Here is a 21,802-nt window from a genome sequence, read left to right as displayed (position 1 = left end):
AATATCTGACTGTGACATCACCTAATATTTTTTGTTTTCCAGCATCTTTTCGTTGTGTTGGTATATTTATTTTTGTGACCGCGCTAATGGGTTTCATGTTGGTTGTTCGTGTGATCTCATTATTTAATGCAGCTATCACGTTTGGTAATCTTGCAACCCATTCACGAGATCTCTTATCCTGAATAAATTCCCTCGCGTATTGATATCCAAATAACCGTTCAGCAAGTGTTCGATTAAATCGCTCAACAATTGCTTGATCACGGTGAATTGCAGTATGACCTCGTCGTATTTTGGTATTATGTTGTTTCATCAGCGATGATACTGGACCAAGAAATTCCTTGCCAGGATCAACCTGTAGCAGCTGTGGCCATCGTAGACCACCTTGTGGTCCACCACCTCGTGGTCCGAGTCCTCGTTGATAAATTCGTTCAAACGCATCGGCTACTTCAGATGATGTTTTCGCCGATAGCGGCTCTGCTTCTTTATATCTACTTGCAACATCAACTACGGTTAGCGCGTATTTGTACGTTTTTCCACGTACAGTATCATTCGGTAAAAACAGAATATCAGCTTGATGAACTTCATTAGGAACACTGACATCGAAATACGAGTACTGAATTTGTTTAGGACGTGGTAGATAAATTTGCCATATTGCTTGTTTAGATAACCACGTTTTAGCAGTAGAATGTTTAACCGATGCTGCATCAGCAAGTTTACCAATTGCTGCTTTGCCTCTCCAGTATCCTCTCGGTGAATAATAAATTGATTCCATTATTAATTACCAGCCCCAATCGCTAATTTACCTTTCATCGAGGATCTTACTAACCAATTAGCTAATGATTCTCTAATATTTTTATTTTTTATAGAATTTAATGAATGAATTAATTTTACATCTGCGATATGCCTATCTTGTAGATTTTTACTTTTATAAGCTACATCATGAGCATGACAAGCTCGATCAATAGCATTTATTGGTTCCTCGCCTGGTTTTGGTTGATCTTGATCATCGAGCCTGATATCAAGTCTGGTACCAGGACCGCAATAATTATATCCTGGTAGATGTTTTTCCCCGCTGTATTTAGCCCATGGAGCACCTGGAAACTTTGACATCAAATTAGCAATATCACCACCGCGCTTATTAGGTAAAAACGAAAATTTCTTTCTACCGCATACAGAACATTTTCCACCGTACGCTATTTTTTTGTTTTTTGTTGTAACCGTAGCTAAATCAACAGTTGGAGTTTTAACTCTACAGCGTAAACAATATAAATTCATGTTATAATATATATGGATATAATTGATTTCTCAGCAACTCGGCAACGAGAGACAGTTAAACACCATCCTGCGCTACCGAACTCCATCAGAATGATTATCATAGGACCATCTGGATCGGGTAAGACGCAATTATTACTTAATCTGATAATGAGATGGTTGAAATGGGATAAATTATATTTAGTAGCACCATCCGTTGATGATCAACGATGTTATGATGTACTTAAAGATTTCAATGAAAACGCGCGATTACTGGATGAAGATAATGATGTCATAGAGTTTATAACCGATATTAATGAAGCACCATCCGTAGATTCCATAGACGGATTTATTAATAATTTAGTTGTATACGACGATGTGATGCTAGATAAACAATCAAATCCAACCAGAATATTTTCCCGAGGGAGACATAAAAATACAGACGTGATCTATGTTACTCAACGATATACACAAATACCAAAAGTGATCAGAGACAACTGCAACATTTTAGTTGTGTTTAATGGCGTAGACATACACACGTTGCGAAATATTCATCAAACTTGGTGTGGTGGTGACATGGATATAATTAAATTCAAAAATTTCTTCTCACGAGCGCAAGCTACTCCGCATGGATTTATAACAATAAATTTACATGATCCAAGAACAAGATATCGTGTGGGTATTCATAAAATATTTGGGTAACAGGGGTGATGATAAAATTAAATTTAATTAAACAGATATCATTAATATAATGAACAACTGTGCGTGGCTGCGTCAAGGAACAACAGATAAATGCAACAAAAGGTGCCGTGGAGAATATTGCAAGAAACATAATTATCTTATAAAGAAAAATCCTCATGCTGGTCCACGAAGATGTGTTGGATGTAACAACGGCGTTAGAGGATTATATCAGATTTGCAAAAATTGCGGTGGAGATCGATACAGAAGTTTGATGATATATTATAAACACAGAAAGAACATAAATCCAAAAATAGAAAAACCACCATCAGAACTTGAATATTACTTGAAACATAGAACAAATTCCGAAGATTCAGATGAAGATGAAACAGATGAAGATTCCCATGATTCAGATGATGATTCCCAATATTGATAGCAGCAGAGAGGGGCGTCTACGGTTCTGTTTGGGACAAACAATAATCGTAGACGTGGTAATTGACCTCTATGAGTGGTCACTATTTTTTTTGGTAAAACACAAGGGTGACCATTCCCCTAAGTGGTCTGTTCACCCTCTCTGCTGCTCAGGTGTTTATAAATACGCGTGTATTTACGTGTAACTTCGCGCACAAAATTTCTATCCCAAATAATCTGTGTTCACCTAAAATTCCCAAACAAATTTCAGATTTTAGAAAGGCGAGGTGTGTGTGTGTGTGTGTGTGTGTGTGTGTGTCAGACAGACCGACAGAGATTTTCTCATATTCACACTTAAGTCACATGAGTCCCACATTAAATACATATATATTTATCTTGAACTAAATATTAGCTTCAGTTTATGATTTGGTCAAATTTATAACTTTATGGCAAGATATTTCCGATTAACTTAGAGGATGAGGTTTCAGGGATTTTTGTAAAGGTTACGCTATTGAATTGAATATAATACAACATATGGTGTGTAATTTTTAAAGGTTTTGATATTAAATCTCTTGTCGTCAGTATATTACTATATTTGACATTGTTTTATAAGACTTTGTCTATTTGATTCCTATGGTGCAATCAAAACCAGTGACAACTGCTTTTTTTAAAATAGCAAAATGCTGTACAAAGACCCACCCACTCACCCGATACAAGCTAAAACACAGCTAAAATCATTCCTAGTATTGAACCCGGAAGAAATAATCACACTTATCAAATCAAGATTTTTACGGACTCCACTGGCAGATAAGGAATCTTTTAGTCGAAAAGAATGGCTGGTGATAAAGTGGACGAATTCTTGTATGAAAGGACTCTTGGTGAGGGGGCATTTGGCAAGGTTTATTTGGTGTCGACATCCAAGGATAACGGCGACAAGGTATTCCTTTTATCGTTCATGTACGTGGTTCATATTCAATACACAGGTATACATTTCTCCTTACACCTTCACAACCGTTAAACGGTTATTCGATATTGACCTCAAATATTATAGAGTATGTTAAAACATAGCATTACTTGCTCAAACCCTTTCTTGAACAAGAAAAAAAATGAGGATGCATTTTTAATTTGCTTGACATATAAATAATTCCAAACACATGTATTTACTGATGTAACTGCGAAATTGAAGTCCAATATGCGGATAATGAAGACCACGAAAGTAGACTAAATATTAATGATCGCGCACAAAATGTCTCAAGCAATTATAACTTACCTAGCCAGGCCAGAAGGAGGTGTTATGTGTGTGTAGTTGGGGTGCAATTTCCAGGGTTGCATGTCGGAGGACAACTCTCTATTGACTTTTCTCTGGCATATACCGAACATTGTACCTGTATAGCACTCCAAATCTTTAGAATGATGTTTAAAAACATGCTGACTTTTTAGGACCTATTCTGTGTCGGTGGTAGGTTGTAAATATATGCTCAAGATAATAATTGCAATGCAGTAAACTAATACCAATTTTAAAAAATTACGTGCATTGTATGTCAAATTTTGAAACTTATATTTGCAATTAATTTAATCAAACATTGCAACAAACATAAAATGATGCACGATATAGAACATAAATTCCATGAAAAAAAGTTCGTACGAAGTTCAATTGATACAAGTCGGAGAATTAGGTACATGCCTGCCATTCATAGGGTCATCTCTGACATCATATTGTTTCATGAAACTGTTGATAAAACCAGTCACTTAAGACTGATTTATAAATTATTCCAACATGGAAGCAGCAAAACTCAACCCCTAGCTGAAGCTTTCATAGAACAATGTAGTCAGACAGTCAGTAAGGTTGTTATTGTGGGGTTTAACGCAATTTTTCAGCACACGATAGGCTATACATGGCGGCCAGTATTAATGGTGGAAAACCCAGGAAAGAACCACCGACCCACGAGAAGCTAATGGCAAGCTTTCTCACACACACCCGTTGGCTGAATCCGAGACTCGAACCGACGCAGACAGAGGTGAGATGGCAGTGATCCGTAACGGAGAGCGCCTTTGACCACTCGGTCACCCGGGTTCCCCAAGTCAGTAAGGTGAATCCGCTTATAAAATATCAGAACAAAAGTGCTGTGAAGTTCATTTCCTGGTTCCATCATGTTTCTTCTATACATGAATATGAATGAACGACCTAAAAATATTAATTCAACCATAAAGCTGGTTGTATATAATACAGCTCGATAAATCACTGTTAATAATAACCAAGGCTGTAAAACTGCAACAAGCTTAAAAAGACCTTAGTACTTTTCAAAAATAGCAGAAATTGTAGGAAATATATTTTTAAGTCCCAAGTGCGGTGTTTTGCAGATCTCTGGATTTTTCTTATATATATATATATATATATATATATATATATATATATATATATATATATATATATATATATATATATATATATATATACACACACACACACACACACACACACACGATAGGCTATACTCTTAAATTACGTGTTTAGGCTCGAATAAACACTAACAAAAGAAAGAGTGAAAACAACAAGCTTTGAAAAATATAACAAATAATTTATTTTCCTGGAAAAACTCTGTGAAAAATGAAAGAAAGAACTTACGGTTTTTTAAGAATCAATTCCAAGAATAATCCACGAATAATCCACGAATTAAATTTTAGAAGTCCTAATAATAAAATGTTCTAATGAATTGAAGTTTGAGTCCCGACGAAGAATCCAAGTTGTAAGGCGTTGACATATACTTATCCTTTGTGGTGTTGGAATGTCTACAGTTCTGTGTTGTTCACAAACAATAATCCGGTGTTTGAATTAATGAAATGTCTTTGTCCAAGAATTCTATATGAGCACTCATATATTTCCAGGAAAGAAATTAATCTTTTTGAATCCAAATAATTCGAATAAACATTAAAATAACTCCAAACTGATACAATAAAAGAATATCTTTACGTCTCAGTATTTTTAAGCCGACTGAGAAAAATCTCTATAAACAATGATTACAGAGTAACTCGAAACGCAAAACAAATATCCGGATGAAGGTCAACTGTCCAGAACCTTCGCAATGTATTTACGTATAAAGCAAGTAATCCTAGTACGACCTTGACAAAAACCCATCATTTTACTCAAAGAATAGGATAAAAATAAAAAGTTGTTTACTTCTCTCATTGATATCTGAATTAAGTTCGGGAACTAGGTCAGCTTTTAGTGTTCACAACTGAAGAGTCAAGATCAAACTATTTTCTGGAAAATATCAAACACTTAGTAAACAAAATTACATTATTTTGGCATACAATAAAATTAAAAATAAAAATATTTTATAACTTACAAACAATTAAATTAAATCAAATCTAAATTAAATCAAATATACGTAACAATACATATCGGCCAATATGTTGCGGTGGTGGCACTCAGGTAGACGCTGATAAGAACCAACGGCCTGTGGGATGCCGCTGGCAAGCTTCCTCACATATCCTTGTTGGCCGATCCGAGACTTGAACCCACTTGGATAGAGGTGATATTTCAGCGATCAGTAAAAGAGGTGATCTGTTAGTTTTCGGTAAAGGCGAACGCAGAAACGTATTGGTTACCAAGTGCCCATCTATCTATCTATCTATCTCTTTCTCTCCTCTTATATATATATATATATATATATATATATATATATATATATATATATATATATATATATATATATATATATATATATATATATATATATATATATATTCAAAAGAACTATTGTTATTATATCTTCATCTCATTTTGTCATGTATATCCGTAATATTTCATAGAATATCTCTGTTAATACCATTTTCTTACATACATGCATACGTACAGACAGACAGACACGTTCGTACGTACATACATTTGCTAGGAAGGGTCATGTGGATAGATGGATATATTCATCAGTCTGTTTCGACATTTGAGTCTGCTTCGAATGGTTAACGTAGGTATCTCAACATATACAGTACACTAATGACGGATCTCATAATAAGAATGGCTATTTTATTTTGGTCATGTGCTCACAACATACCTGCATCACTACAAAAAAGATATGGATTTTAAGCACAGCTTATCTGTTTTACCTGTTACGAGTCTTGGATTAGGTCTGTTTACACAGCGTTGTAGAGAGCTTTACCTGTTTATTGTTTCATGCTATATTTTGTATAAGTAGTAAATATTAGATAGTTTAGATCAAATACGATATAGACTCGACTCTACAGAATTTGAATGTGTCTGCATGTATAGTCCACTGTCATTATTCAATTTAGCTATCATTGTTATACGTCTAGAATTAAAAAATTCTTAAATGCAGATAAGGCATAAAACCCAATAATTTATTTGCAGCTGGACTAGACTGATGAGTGAGTATATAAAGGTCATAATACCTAGTATGAATATATGAATCAATCATTCATTCTATATATTGTTTTTATCAGTTGACTTTCTATTTCCAACTATCAATCATGTACAGACCCGGCCCTAGGATGTGCGGTGCCCAAAGCAGCATGCTGGGCCCTAAACAGCAAGCGATGAGCGCGAGGCCCCAAACAAAAACATTGCATTGCCTGAAAGCGTGGGGACCAAGGCGGTTGCCTCGTTCGCCTTGCCCTAGGGCTGGGCCTGATCGAGTACATATTGACGAACCATCTTAAAATTTAATTCGCTTAAACAGATTTCGCGGGAAGTAATTAGTACTGTCAATTACCTGGGGAGCGTTGACCTTATCGTTTATGGGGGGGGGGGGCGGGGGGAGGGGGCTATAGTGGACCAACGCCCAGCAAGATCACATATATCCGTTAACATATTGTGAAATTAGTGTTTCGTGAATGCGGGGCCCTTAGTGTGATTATATACTAAATGTGTGGTATTAGTGCGTTGAAGAATCCTTGAGTTGACAACAAAATATTTGTCTCGACATCCATGGAGGACACACGGTACTAAGAGACATTGTTTGTTTTTTTTGTGGGGTTTTTAAATGGAATTTCAGTCCTTTAACAGTCTTGAGTTTGGAACACTCATTACTAAAATTAGCACCTTACTCTTAGATGCGGAATTGAAAGCACATGTTTCAAACACATGCAGGTCCAGAAAATGCCGTGGCTCATATCACTGGTCAACAGTGAAATCATTACTGACTTGAAAAGGCCCTAATCTGTAGTATTTTGGTGTGCCGAACACGAATATAACCGTGAAAAATTTGTATTGGCTCTCGTTTTGAAGATATTCATATACCTCATTTTCTATGTTTCACTGTGTAAATTTCTCCAGTAGGACTGCAGCAACATCCGGAATAATGATGTAACATTGCATAATACCATCATGCTCACATCATCCACAGTTGATTGCATCATTTTCTGATGCAATGCAATACTAATGCCATGCGGCTGCTGAAGTAAGTTGACGTCAGCAGTGTACTATACATGTGTAGGCCTATTATACTAATGCCAGGCGGCTGCTGAAGCTGACGTAAGCAGTGTACTATATAAAGCCCAATCAGATAGGTTCAGCATTTAAAATATTTTAGACGTTGTGCGAGACAGTTCAAGCTACTGTTACATAAAACTTATTATTTTATCCATTTACGTACAATAAAGAACAGTAATGCCTCGAAAGTGTGTTAATACCGCGGACAATTTTTGCTATATTTGTGGGGAAGTGACATTTGCCAACCAGAAGAAAAGTATCAATTCTCAAGTGAAGAAGGCATATCATCTTTACTTCGGATGCAAGGTTGGTGACCAAGACAAGCCTTGGGCTCCGCATATATGCTGTGCTACATGTACAACACAGCTTTCACAGTGGTTGAATTGCAAAAGGTCATCAATGCCGTTTGCAGTCCCAATGGTGTGGAGAGAGCCAAGCAACCACCTAAATGACTGTTACTTCTGCTTGGTTCCTCCTCTTTCCGGCGGAATAACGAAGCGAAAGAAGTCGAGAATAGTCTACCCAAACATTCCGTCTGCATTGAGACCAGTTCCACATGGTGAGGGACTTCCTATTCCAGAACCTCCAGCAGAATATTCTCTTGATTCATCTGACGAAGACAAAGGTGAGTCGACCTGTTCTTCTCCTGGTCCATCAGCATGCAGTGATCCAGATTTTCACTGTGGTGCATCATCAACCCCACACAGAATAACACAGGAAGAACTAAATGACCTGATTCGTGATTTGGACTTATCAAAGAACAAGGCAGAATTGCTAGGATCAAGACTCCAACAATGGAATCTTCTAGAAGAAGATGTCACAATTACTGCATATCGAAAGCGCCACCAGCAATTGGAGCCTTTCTTCAGAAAGGAAAGTAATCTGATATTCTGTTCCGATATTGAGGGCCTCATGAATGCTTTAAAAATCACTCATGACCCACAAGAATGGAGACTATTTGTGGACTCTTCGAAACTGAGTCTCAAGGCTGTGCTTTTGCACAATGGAAACATTCTTCCATCTATTCCAGTAGTGTATGCTGTCCACATGAAAGAGACATACGATAACTTAAGGCAGCTACTGAATTCCATTGAGTATAACAAGTTCAGCTGGCACCTCTGTGGTGATTTGAAGGTAGTTGCCCTTTTAATGGGACTGCAGCAAGGATATACAAAATACATGTGTTTCTTATGCGAGTGGGATAGCCGAGCAAGGGAAATGCACTACATGAGGAAGGAATGGACTCACAGGCAGAATGTAGCCATTGGAGAGAAGAATATCCAACACCCAGCTCTGGTTGAGGCTCAGAAAATCTTGCTACCACCCCTTCACATCAAACTAGGTTTGATGAAGAACTTCGTGAAAGCCATTGACCGGACTTTGCCAGCATTCCGATACCTGCATGAAAAATTCCCTCGACTCAGCGAAGCAAAGATTAAAGAGGGAGTTTTTGTGGGTCCTCAGATTCGAGAGCTTTTCAAAGATGACCGGTTCAACAACTTGCTGGAAGGTGACGCGAAACAAGCATGGAATGCTTTTCGCCTAGTTTCTACAAACTTCCTCGGAAATGTTAGGGCAGAAAACTATAAGGAACTAGTAGAAGACATGTTGATGAAGTATAAGAAACTTGGCTGCAATATGTCTCTAAAGATTCACTTCCTTCATTCCCATTTGGATTTCTTTCCTAGCAACTGTGGTATTGTTAGTGATGAACACGGCGAACGTTTTCATCAAGATATCGCAACAATGGAACAAAGATACCAGGGAAAATGGTCCACTACAATGCTGGCTGACTACTGCTGGACACTCCTCAGAGATGCTCCCGAACAGCTGTACAAGAGACAGGCGAAGAAATCTAAGATGTAGTCAATGACTTGATTTTTTATAGGTAGGCTATTACAGTTGACCTTTTACTATTGGAATGCATTTCGTTATGTAAACATTAATTTCTTGCAGATTACAAAAAAACTAGAGCCAATTTTGTAATTTGACTGTCATATTCGTGTTCAGCACATAAAAATTGATAAGAATTGACTAATTTTATTTCAGTAACATGACTTTTGTAAAAATTTGTTGTCCAGTGTATCCTTTCCTCAACAGCGAAGCTGGCATCTAGGTTTCATCTGTACTGATAAATATAGGTTTGATCATGAGCACTCAAATTTTTTTAAGTTATTGAATTTTTTAATATCATAGTGTTTGCATAGGTTTACTATGGATACTGAATTAGATAGCCACAGCAATACAGTGACTCCACATATGCAAGTGCAAATAACTTTACTATAAATGCAATCATATGGTTCTATTTGTGGATAACAAGTAAAATTACTACCTTTTGTAAACCACAGCGTGACTATCAGTAGGATATTAAACTCATATTCAGATGTATCAACTGTTGCCAAGAAGTGGGGAGGGGGAATATTGTGTACATTTGACTATGTTAGGTGGAGTGTATAGCGATTTGGTTTATATCTAAGCGATGCACATATAAAAATTTATACAATTTAACATTTACTTTAGTTTTAAATTATATGTCTTCTGGGGGAATTTTAGGTAATTTTTGTCATTTAAATCTCTTTTTATGTAAGAATACATGTACATATAGATGGTCACCTTGACCTTACTCATTAATTACATAATATTACAAGGCTGGTAATATATTTCAGCATTAAATTGAAGAGCGATAAATGGTGATATTAAAATAGATGATTCTTATTAGGCAGCTTTATTTTTATATTTTTTCTGATTTTCTTAAATAAAGCTCAAATATTTAAATGTTGCCTGAAATGCATTGGTCTTTAGGGGAAGATGAACTTGCAATATAATGCAATATTCACAAATGTAATCTTTGACAAGCAGAACTATTCACCTTGTTTACTTATGTGTTGAACCACTATTCCTAGGACAATCAAGAAAATCAAGGATACATATAGGACACACGGTATTAATGATATGGACAAATGGGAACCAGCCTGGAAATGGGTGAACCTAACATAGAGTATATATGGGTTTGGCTGACCAGGATTGGTTAATAATGTACGTTATATTTTAGGAAAAAGATTCTTTTGAGAGCTTATCCTAGTTGTAACTGAATGTTTTTTAGAGACATTGTTTTATTGATGGAATTTCAGTCCTTTAACAGTCTTGAGTTTGGAACACTCATTACTAAAATTAGCACCTGACTCTTAGATACGGAATTGAAAGCACATGTTTCAAACACATGCAGGTCCAGAAAATGCCGTGGCTCATATCCTTTCCTCTACACAGAAGCTGACATCCAGGTTTCATCTATGCTGATAAATATAGGTTTGATCATGAGCACTCAAAAATTTTAAGTTATTGAATTTTTAATATCATGGTGTTTGCATAGGTTTACTATGGGAACTGATTTAGTACCGTGAGTCCAGGAAGTATTGGAAACAATGACCTCAAGCCAAACTCGCGCAGCGAGTACAACATTATTTATAACAGAATATTTCGCTCGGTGTTTAAGTGAACTTACTGCTGTTAGACCCCGAACGTGTTACAATATATGTTATATGTAAACCTACGTTAGGATAAAGAGCATACTCCAGCTTAAATCAGAATTATTTTGTTTGGAAGCATGAAAGTAGGAAGGAAATATCAATTACGAATTATTATTATTATTATTATTAGTTAGTGTATATTGCCCACTTTGTTAACCCTAAAAGGGCATGTGAACGCTCTCATTATGAGAAACTCCTTACCGAATTCTAGAGATTGTGGATGAGAAAAGAATTGTTCTTGTTTTTTCCTTTTTCTATTCCAAACATTCCACTTTGCATGCAATAAAATGTCAAGGAATTGCCCAAAGAGGTGTTAGCAGTGTCAATTTACCAGATAAGCTGTAAATGCCATCCTCTTCGCCACCCCTCGCATTCCCTACTCCACCTCTGAGGAACTAGGTTTCTAAACTATATAATTTTAAATGATAGTACTAAGTTAACAGGAAAGCAAATTTAGGCTGCCATTGTTAGACTTCTGTTAACCATCCTAGGTTTTTATCAAGCTTAGCTTTTCTAAAGTGCTGTGGCTATCATTTCTTGTATAGTTGTTTTACAACAAATGTTGTCATATAAATTTTATTTAAAATTGAAACTCAAGTTTGATAAGTTCATCAAGAACATTTTTTAAGAACACTTGTTAAGTTTTACTATCATTCACATCTGTAGGATATTTATTATCTCAAAATACAGAACTGTATTAATTGATTAAGGACGAATACTATCATCTGCATATCTTGTTCGAGGCTTGTTATTTTTTAAATTTATAATGATTGTTTTAAAATGAGAAATAAATACGTCACTTACTTATCTGTCTAAAGTGCAAATTAAATGAAGTAATGAATATACTACATTGGCAGTTGTGTGTGTTTTACATGTGAAATATGTTTTGTATCAGCATTGTTCATTTTTACGGGAATAGTTCCATTCTGAATATTGTATGCAAGACATAAGACTAGTGTTTTTCAACCTCGAATAACATATATCCGTTATTCGGTTGAAACAAGCAAATTTTCTCTCATGCTCAAACGTTGTTGGCTAGTTAATGTGTACGGCAGCTGTTTATTCCCAATGTTATGCCGTGTTTTGTGTACATTTACATAGAAAATATGAGAAGTAACATAATTCTCTTTAATAAATTCAAATTTTGAAGAAGAAAAAAATACTGGGATAGAAAACTGAGAAATAAAAATCGGAACATCGCTTGGCCATTTCCGTCAAGTCGAGAAATAGACCTTGATGTGGTTGTATGGATACATATCAATTTGATGGATTTGGTGGTTTGCATTGGGCGGAGTGCATCACAAACGTTAACACAGAAAAGGCCAACGGTGTTCTGATGGCTGTATAGTGCCTTGTGAACAAAAACAATTAGTTCAGAATATACTTCTAACGACGGCGAATTACATCTGAGGTTTCTTTTTCGACTTGAGGGGAAATACCATATATGTTCCGATTTTCATTTAGAATGTGTTCCAATGTGGTTACACCACTCTTGAAGGGTTTTGATAATGGAAAATTATCTTACGACGTTGGAGAACACACGCGAACTCACCGTTTAACTTTTGCATAGCTGCGACGAAATCAGTTGAAAATAACTAAGTGGTAACACATATGTGTATTTGAATGAGTTTTTCTTTCACTTCTACTTCCCTATAAATTGAAGCATATTCAAATGGTAACCAGACAACCTCAGTCACGAGGTGCTTTAAATTGGCTTCATTATGCAATACAATTTATCTCTGGCTACGCCTTGAATGTAAACAGAATGTGGTGATACTGAGCGTAACCCATAGCAAAAATTGTGATCTTTAAAATTCAGTTTACTGTTATCATCCAAGGAATTCGCAGAAAGGAAAATTATATATGCACTAGATTTCCTTCCTCTAATTGGTTGATTCTAGTTTCTAATTGTAGTTACACGTTGGGACTAATCAGGTGTAGAGGAAATATAATTCTGACCAGCTAAACCAATTTTGCAAGACACAAACATGTCTCGAGATATGATCCATAGGACTGACCTGGACGTTTTGAAGGGGGGAAACCTTTTGAATGGGGGAAACCTTTGCAGATGTCAACCTTCATCTGTTATCGTATTTAGCTACAATGTTGTGTCTCTGACATAGCTGAGCGAGGTTGAGGTACTAATATTATTACTAATATCGTCTTATTTGAGACGATGCATAGTTTACGCAGTGGCATTTATTTATTTATTTAAAAATGTACGTAGCTTAATACGCCAGTATGTACATACTGGAGCAGCAGTCAAAATGTAGTATACGTGTTGGATTTAATCTATAAATATGTGAAAGCTTTAAGTGAGAATTATCATCCAATATGACTTGACAGAAGGGAAGAACAGAATCAATTGTCGTCCTTGTCTTTATTACGAGGATACGATGGAATAAAACATTTTAGCACTGCCTGTCGTCAAGCTATATGACTGACTGATCTTGCTACCGTCCTTACATATCGGTGCTCATTTCACCAGCATTTTACTTAAAGCCGGGATCTCACGCAGCTCTCGAGTTACGGTCGACTGAAAGGGCGTTTGACAATCTGTAATGAATGTTTCCTCATTAAATCCGACATTTCACAGTGGAATCACATAGGTCAACTGCCAGTTAGCCATTTTGAACTACACGGTTACATCGTTAGATAAATAGCAGTTCCATTAATAACGAGCGACCAACTAAATGCAAGTTGCAATCATTCGAAATACTTTGGTGTCTTGGTTATGTGACTCGTTTATTTATGGATTTGTCACGTGATTTTCAGGCTCGGTCGCTTCTGTGATGGTGATGATCTGGATTGACTTCTACACTCAATTATGGCTTTATGTTTTTATTTGGCAGAGGGAAGCAGACGTGGTAGGGAATGGCTGATATTTTAGCTTCTGAAATTTCAAGGTGCATTACCATAACTATCAAAAACTATAGCTATCAAAAAAGCTTATCAGTCCCTTACCGATAGGAATCTTTCATTCATGAAGATTAAATCACACGAGGTAAAAGCCATGGGTACATCATGAGTAGATTTTATTCGTCTCTGGAGGGTGCCATGAAAGCCGCGTTTTGGCGGTCGCCCACAAATTTGTCCTCCTTCTACCTTCGCCCACTGGTTCAACAAAGCGAAGGCATATTTTCTTTGGTGGCGATAGTAGTGGCAAAAAACAGACCCTTGCGGATACCATCCCGAAGTAGACTACACTTAGTAAGGGTGAATATTCCTACCTTTTTTCTTCACCAGTTTGTGGGATTATCAGCACACACACACACACACACGCACGCACACCAGACTGGCAAATTCAAGCTACACAATAACAATAGATTATGTACTACTGATTATTACAATGTATTTTTTTCCGGGGGGGGGGGGTAACTTTATTGATGTATTACATATCTGAGGTTATTGCCAGATTCCCTCTCATCCCGCACTGTTATCCAACTAGCTTTAAGGCTACGTCCTGAAAAAAGAATGATGGGTAGTGCACATGGGGAAGTTCACTTGTTAGATATGAAATGTCTCATTCTAAAATGGGGTTTTCACCGAAACACTTCTTATGATGTCTACTTGTTCCTAAATGAAAATAGGTTGATTTAATGTCCATTTTGGCCGCCAAAAACAGCCACCTTGAACATATTGGTATCGCTACTTCTGATGAACAGAAAATCATATTGACATTGAGTTTTCTGCAGAAGACTTTTTATGATGTCTAGTTAATCCCAAATGAAAATGGTGCCTCTTGCACATCCAGTATGGTTGCTACTGATTTCATTGTGAGAATATTGTAATCGGTACTCCTCCTGAAAAGATGGTAGTATCAACACAGGTCTTTTAACTAACAGATTTCTTATCTTTCTGCTTGGTCTTAAATGAAAATGCTGCTGCTCACACATCCACTATCGCCACCACAGTGGCTCTCTTGAAACTCCTATTTTACTACTTCTCCTGAATAGATTTTGATATCAGCATGCGATTTTCACTCAATGACATTTTACTATATCTATTTACTTGTAAATAAAAATGGTAGTAGTCTGACCTCCAACATGCTTGCCACTATGTCCACTGGTTCTCCCATATGACTGGTTTTATGGACATTGTGCCGTCACCAAAAGACCTCTTAATATACTTAGTTGGTCCTAAACGAAAATGGTGTTTATCTAATATCCAATATGGCCGCCAGGGCAACACCTTGAAAGTCTTGGTGTTATTCCGGCAAAACGGAAAGTCACATCAGGATAGAATTGTCACTAGAGGACATCTTATAACATATTATTAGTCCTAAATTAGCATGGTGTGACTCTGACATCCAATATTCCCACCTTGAAAATCTTGCCATCACTACAAAAAGTTTTTACACTGGGGATTTTCAAAAGAAGAGTTATTATGGTGTATAGTTAGTCCTAAATGAAAATGGATGCAAACTGACTCTCAACATGGTTACCATATTGTCCATCTTTAAAACAGAGTTATCTCTACTCTCCCAAGTGGTTGGATATATCAACATTGTTTTTGTTTTTTTACCGATAGACTTCTTATGCTATTTTATTGGTCGTGAATGAAAATGGTGCCAATCGTACAATCGTCCAATATATCTGCAACAATGGCAGTTACGAAAATCTCGCTATCGCTATTTCCTTGTAATTAATATTGTTATGTGCTTTTCACCAAAAGACTTATAACGATGTCTGCTTGGTTCGAAATGAAAATGTTGCTTATGTGACATCTTTTATGTCAACCACAGCACGTAGTTTGAATAGCTGCTATCAATGAAGAATTTCAGAGATGGTTCACCACTCATCTGTTAAAAGGAAAATTGGTGTTATCTTGATTTGCTGGAAATTATATTTGCCCAGTAGAGTGTTAGTCCCTTTGAAGGATTAGAGCATCACTCCCTTAAAGTTATTCTTGTGTTATTTGTTTTTCATTATTTATTTTTTAAATTTACTTTTTAAACTGTATGCAAAATTCACCTGAGGTAGAAAAGTAGCTATATAGGCATATTTATTGCTCTAGATAGATGACCTCATTAGACTGTAAGGACGTTACACTAATTGTATTTTAGACATATATTTTTTTCAAAGACATTTTGAACTTTGTTCTTTTATTGGGCTTTTTCATTTTACAGGCACCTTTTAGCTTGAGTGAGTAAAAAACAATTAAAGAAGGCAAAATAAATTGTATAGGCTTATTTGTTCTCATATGTAGATTACTTGATTTAATTTTCAGACCATTTTAGGCATATATGTACATGAACTGATTACATTTTTGGATGTTTTCAGTAAAGTTTCAAATTTGTTTTATAGCTTTTAACTATTTGGACTACACGTTTTAACGAAAACTTAGCATGATTAAACAAAAGCAACATCAGGCAGACAAATAATATTTGGATTTTCATGAAAATATAGCAATATTTCCAATTGTTGTTATATTTGTTGCACATATATAACACACACATATGCACGCACATGCATACACACAAACATACACGCAACATGGTATCAGGGTGTTCCAAGTCACCGACAGTAACCATGGGGAAGCAGACAGAGAAAACCATCGCCAAAAGTTGTCAACAGGAAGAAAGTTTATATTTGGCAAGTTCCAATCTACCTGAATATATTACCTATAGTTACATTTGATACGACTCAAGAATGTCCTGAACAAAATATTTTAGTTCGGTGTGTCAACGATAAGTGTGGGCATTACCATTTTGCCCAAGTCACTGAAATAACCAGTGTATTTCCCTTATCGGCACACCAACCCAAGTCGCTGAAATAACCAATGAATTTCCCCTATCGGCACACCAACCCAAGTTACTGAAATAACCAATGCATTTCCCTTATCGGCACACCAACCCAAGATATTTTGTCTAGTACAATCTTAAATCATATCAAATGTTAAGAAAATAGGAATGTGATATATTCCGCTTGATTATACCCTGCTTAACATAAATTTACTTCCCATTAGCAACTTATTGACAAATTAAATTTTGGATCCTTCCCAAAGGTGAATCGAAATACCTTGAACTTGTAAAAAGGACATGAAATTTTGCTTCTATACAGTAAACAAGGCATATCAAGCTGTAAATAATTATCAATTTAAATTTTTTAAAATCAAATTTGATTTTATTTTTCTTCTTTTAGTCTATCTAAGTTGATAATGGAATGCCTAAGGCCTCGTAATCAGCATAAAATGTACGGACTTTGGTTGTTAAAGAACTCGATATTGTGGCAAAGCAAAGGTTTGTTTAAACAAATTGTATTGTCACAATATGATGCAATGGGATTGGGCACAATTTCTAACAACTTAAAATTAGCCTTCTCCCTACATAATACAAGTATTGCAAGTTATTTCAAAATGACAACAGTGTGTGTTGGGTTTGTGTGTGTGTGTTGTGGATTTTTAACGTAGCTTTAACAATTTTTAAGTCATATCGCCCCAATATCTGCAGTGTGACAGTTGATAGTGATATCAAGCTCTGGGGCATCATGCCATAGACATGTAGCATGATGTCCCACCCAGTCACATTATCCTGACACCAGGTCGACCAGTCCTAACACGAATCTATTAATGCTGAATGCCAAGCGAGGCCGCTGATAGTACCATTTATATAAGTCTTTGGTATGACTTGGCCGTGGTTCGAATCCGCGACCTCCCGCATCCGAGATGGATGCTCTAACCACTACGCAACCGAAGCGGTGATAACAATGACTAATAACGAAAAATTATTAGAGAGAGAGAAAGAGAGAGCATCGATGGCATTCACTCGGCCGGGGTTCGAATCCGCGACCTCCCGCATCCGAGATGAATGCTCTAACCACTACGCACCCGAAGTGGTGATAACAATGACTAATAAAGAGCAATTATGAGAGAGAGAGAGAGAGAGAGAGAGCACATCGATGGCATTCACGAGTTATTTAAATCGTCCGGTATTAGTTATACATTTGCATACATTTTGTAGAATTCTATAGTATTTATTTGCATCGCCCTTTCCCCAGAGCAGTAAATCTAAGCTAATAGTTGCGTATGACATCGAAAATAATTTTCTCATCAGCTCAGTTCATTGTCTATTGTACTTGGGACAAAACATAAAGAAATGCATAGTGGTTCCAATCCCACCGCAGGAACAAAAAGCTATGTCAACTAGTTGAACAATTTATGGATCGGCTTTTAACGAGCTTACATTATGTCGTAATCTAGTATGGATAAATCTAGGATTTGATGACTAAAACTCGGAATTAATACGATATTTCGACATAAACACTTTTTCCAAAGCACTGTAAGACATGCTATGCTACATTGAGTGTCTTGTTAAAGATTGTTTCTCAAGGCCACTTTTGAGGGTATGAAAGATAATTTGACAGAATTTAGCAACAGTTTACTCTGCACTATTAAATCTTTAGAAAAACCAAAAATTTATCAGATAATTTTTTTATTACACAGATTCAAGAATGATCTTGAATCTTTTGAAACATTGTACCAAAGAAATCAAGAGAGAGAGAGAGAGAGAGAGAGCATGTATGGAGAATTGTAGGATCACGTTTCCGCAACATAAACCAACTGAATACCAAATTGGTAACTGTTGAAACTTAACCTTTTTGAAGAAATTTTGATCCGTACAATGTTAAACTATATGGTCATAAATTAAATAAAAGAAAACAGCAAAAGCAGCAAGTTTTGTAAAACTTAACAAACAATTTTATTATCGATGTTATGAAATAAAACTGTAAGTGGAACGTACAGTATTATGAACTGAATCCAAAATAATCCTGAAAATGTGCATTTAAAGTCCAAAAGAATAACATGTTCAGTATAAATTTAAAATCTAAGAATATACTGGTCCGCCAACAGTCTTGACATGTCAAAATGACATCATCCATAACTCCTTCTAATACCTGACATAAGTTCCAAAATAAAATATTGTCCAATGAGCACTTTCTTTTTTCCCGGAATAATCCAAACAAACGTCTTTCCTCTCAAATAATATATAAATACAATATAAAATATGTTTGTAGACTTAATGTTACAAGAACACAGAACAAGAAAACTGCCCAGTCCGAGTCATGTATACACAGAGGAAAGGCTCGACGCACGTATATTATCACTATTCCATCGTGATAAATCACAAAATTCCAACATCGTTAAAGAACTCAAATGATTTAACCCATCCAATGGAAATTAACTTAATTCTTGTAAGATACCACCTGGCTGACCTGTCCAATGGGAAAAAGCCAGAAACTTGTTGATATATTTGCTAATAGTTTTATCGTTAATAACTCTCAACACGTGCGTAAGCATCTATTTACAGATCCTATGCAATTGTACCTTCTTTAGTATCTTAATATATGACCTATGCACGTACGAAATTTAACTAAAGATAATCACAATTTCCAGCCATGAATACAATTTTAGGAACACAAGATATATTGCGATCGGCATATAGTGGATATGGCATGACCAGATATCTTGCAGTCGGCATATAGTGGATATGGCATGACCAGATATATTGCAATCGGCACATAGTGGATATGGCATGACAGAAGTGAATGGGGTCGGTCTAGGGACAAGGGGACTTGCCATTAAAAACAGGGTTGGGTCACTCTGTGGACTATGTAAATTTAACATGGGAGATATTGTTGGATCACTCTAGGGACAATGGGAATTTAACATGGAAATAGAGTTTGGGCTTGTCTAGGGACAAGGGGAATTAAACAGGGGAATAGAGTTTGGGCCTGTCTAGGGACAATGATGGTAGAGGGCCAAACACAACAGAGACAGAGACAGACATACACTAGTACAAGCCTGAGATTTATATATAAAGGATTACCAAGACCTGAAATTTTGCTGGGGTGTTCAAAAATTTGCATAATTGTAATGATGCTGTAAATAGCTATAATCAAGGAAAAGCTCAACGCCAAAATGGATGTGAATAAATGTAACGCTAAAATGACGAAATTGTCCCAGAATTTAAAGGAGAATAAACATATCCCCGAAAATTAAGTTATAATGGTTTAGACTAAAATGGATAAAATTAGTAACTACTTACAATATCAACTTGTGTGACGATCGTGGATAAACACCCATGTATCTTTTTATAGCTATAATCAGCTGAAATTCCTATGAAATCTCACTATCTATTTATAGCTACAACTTGCGGGTTATTCCTTTGGAAAACCCCATTATATTTTTATAGCCTCAGCTTGAGTGACGTTCCTGTTTATGAACTCTAGTACATATGTATAGCTACAACCTGTGGAAAACCCCAAGTCCATATTTATAGTCTCAAAATTTCCAGAGTTAGTGATGTCACTGTACTGGAAACTAAGGGATAAATGGCAAGAGTGTTGCAAGTGGCTGACCTGAATACGCGTTACTGTAGGTAGGTAGGTAGAGTGTATTTGATAGGGATAAAGTGAGTTTTATAGGGACAAGCAGAGACCAATACACACACACACACACACAACGTACGCGCAGACATACGCACACACACACACAAACACACACAAACAACGTACGCGCGCAGACATACGCACACACACACACGCACACACACACACACACACACAAAGAGGGAAGAGGAAAAAACAAACCCCAAATATACTATCTACACATGAAAGAGGAAGAATACAAATCCTTACTACTATCCACACAGAGGTGAGATGTAAAAACATAAACCCCATACATAAAATCCACGTAGAGGGAAGAAGAAGCTGCTTTCTTCCCCGCCTTAGATTTGTGAAAGCTCTTCAACATTGTTAGTCGCGTGTGCTACGAAACACAGGACATCTCTTAAATTTGAGATATACAGCAAAATGTTAAGCAGTCAGTTGACAATAGATATCACAATACCTTTTTTTATAAAACTGATGAATGAATGAAAACAATGAATGTGAGGATGTCTTAGTTATCTTTGTCCTATAATACCGCAAAAAATAACAAACCAAAAATGGTGACCTACGTTTTTTTCTTTACCATTCTTTCTTTCTCTCTCCAATGTAATGTTAAGTCTGCCAATTTCTCAAAACACTCCAGACTATAGTACTGCCCGTTCTATTGTCACCCAATGCAGTAACGTGTGTGTGTGTGTGTGTGTGTGTGTGTGTGTTAGTTTCGCTTACATACATATCGTTTGTACAAAAATTTAATTACAAATAGAAACCATTGGCATAAACCATTAATTTAACCGTGCAGATCGCTAGAACAAACCTCTAATAATACATTTTGAAAAGTGTTGTGTGACACGGATCGCCATTGTCGCTTGGTGTCTACCATCATTGTCCCTAGACAGGCCCAAACTCTATTCCCCTGTTCAATTCCCCTTGTCCCTAGACAAGCCCAAACTCTATTTCCATGTTAAATTCCCATTGTCCCTAGAGTGACCCAACAATATCTCCCATGTTAAATTTACATAGTCCCCAGAGTGACCCAACCCTGTTTTAAATGGTAAGTCCCCTTGTCCTTAGACCGACCCCATTCACTACTCATG

The 21,802-nt window shown here is 36.4% G+C and overlaps 1 protein-coding gene across 2 annotated transcripts in view; it reads left to right on the top strand.

Annotated features, from left to right (window-relative positions):
• The first annotated feature begins 3,109 nt into the window (after positions 1-3,109).
• Positions 3,110-21,802, top strand: part of LOC149788928 (serine/threonine-protein kinase nekl-3-like) — a 63,964-nt gene continuing 45,271 nt past the window's right edge. Inside the window, exon 1 of one of the 2 annotated variants that reach the window (XM_089975066.1) lies at positions 3,110-3,277. In XM_089975066.1, the coding sequence (XP_089831192.1) occupies positions 3,173-3,277 (105 nt within the window). In that variant the 5' untranslated portion in view covers positions 3,110-3,172. Of the gene's footprint in view, positions 3,298-21,802 lie in introns of both variants that reach the window. The other variant, XM_089975067.1, reaches the window with a different exon arrangement.

This window comes from Sinohyriopsis cumingii, chromosome 11 (genome assembly GCF_028554795.1).
Source record: "Sinohyriopsis cumingii isolate HCF-2022 chromosome 11, ASM2855479v2, whole genome shotgun sequence".
In the NCBI taxonomy this organism is placed as follows: Eukaryota; Metazoa; Mollusca; class Bivalvia; order Unionida; family Unionidae; genus Sinohyriopsis; species Sinohyriopsis cumingii.
This window is presented reverse-complemented; position numbering and strand designations above follow the sequence as displayed.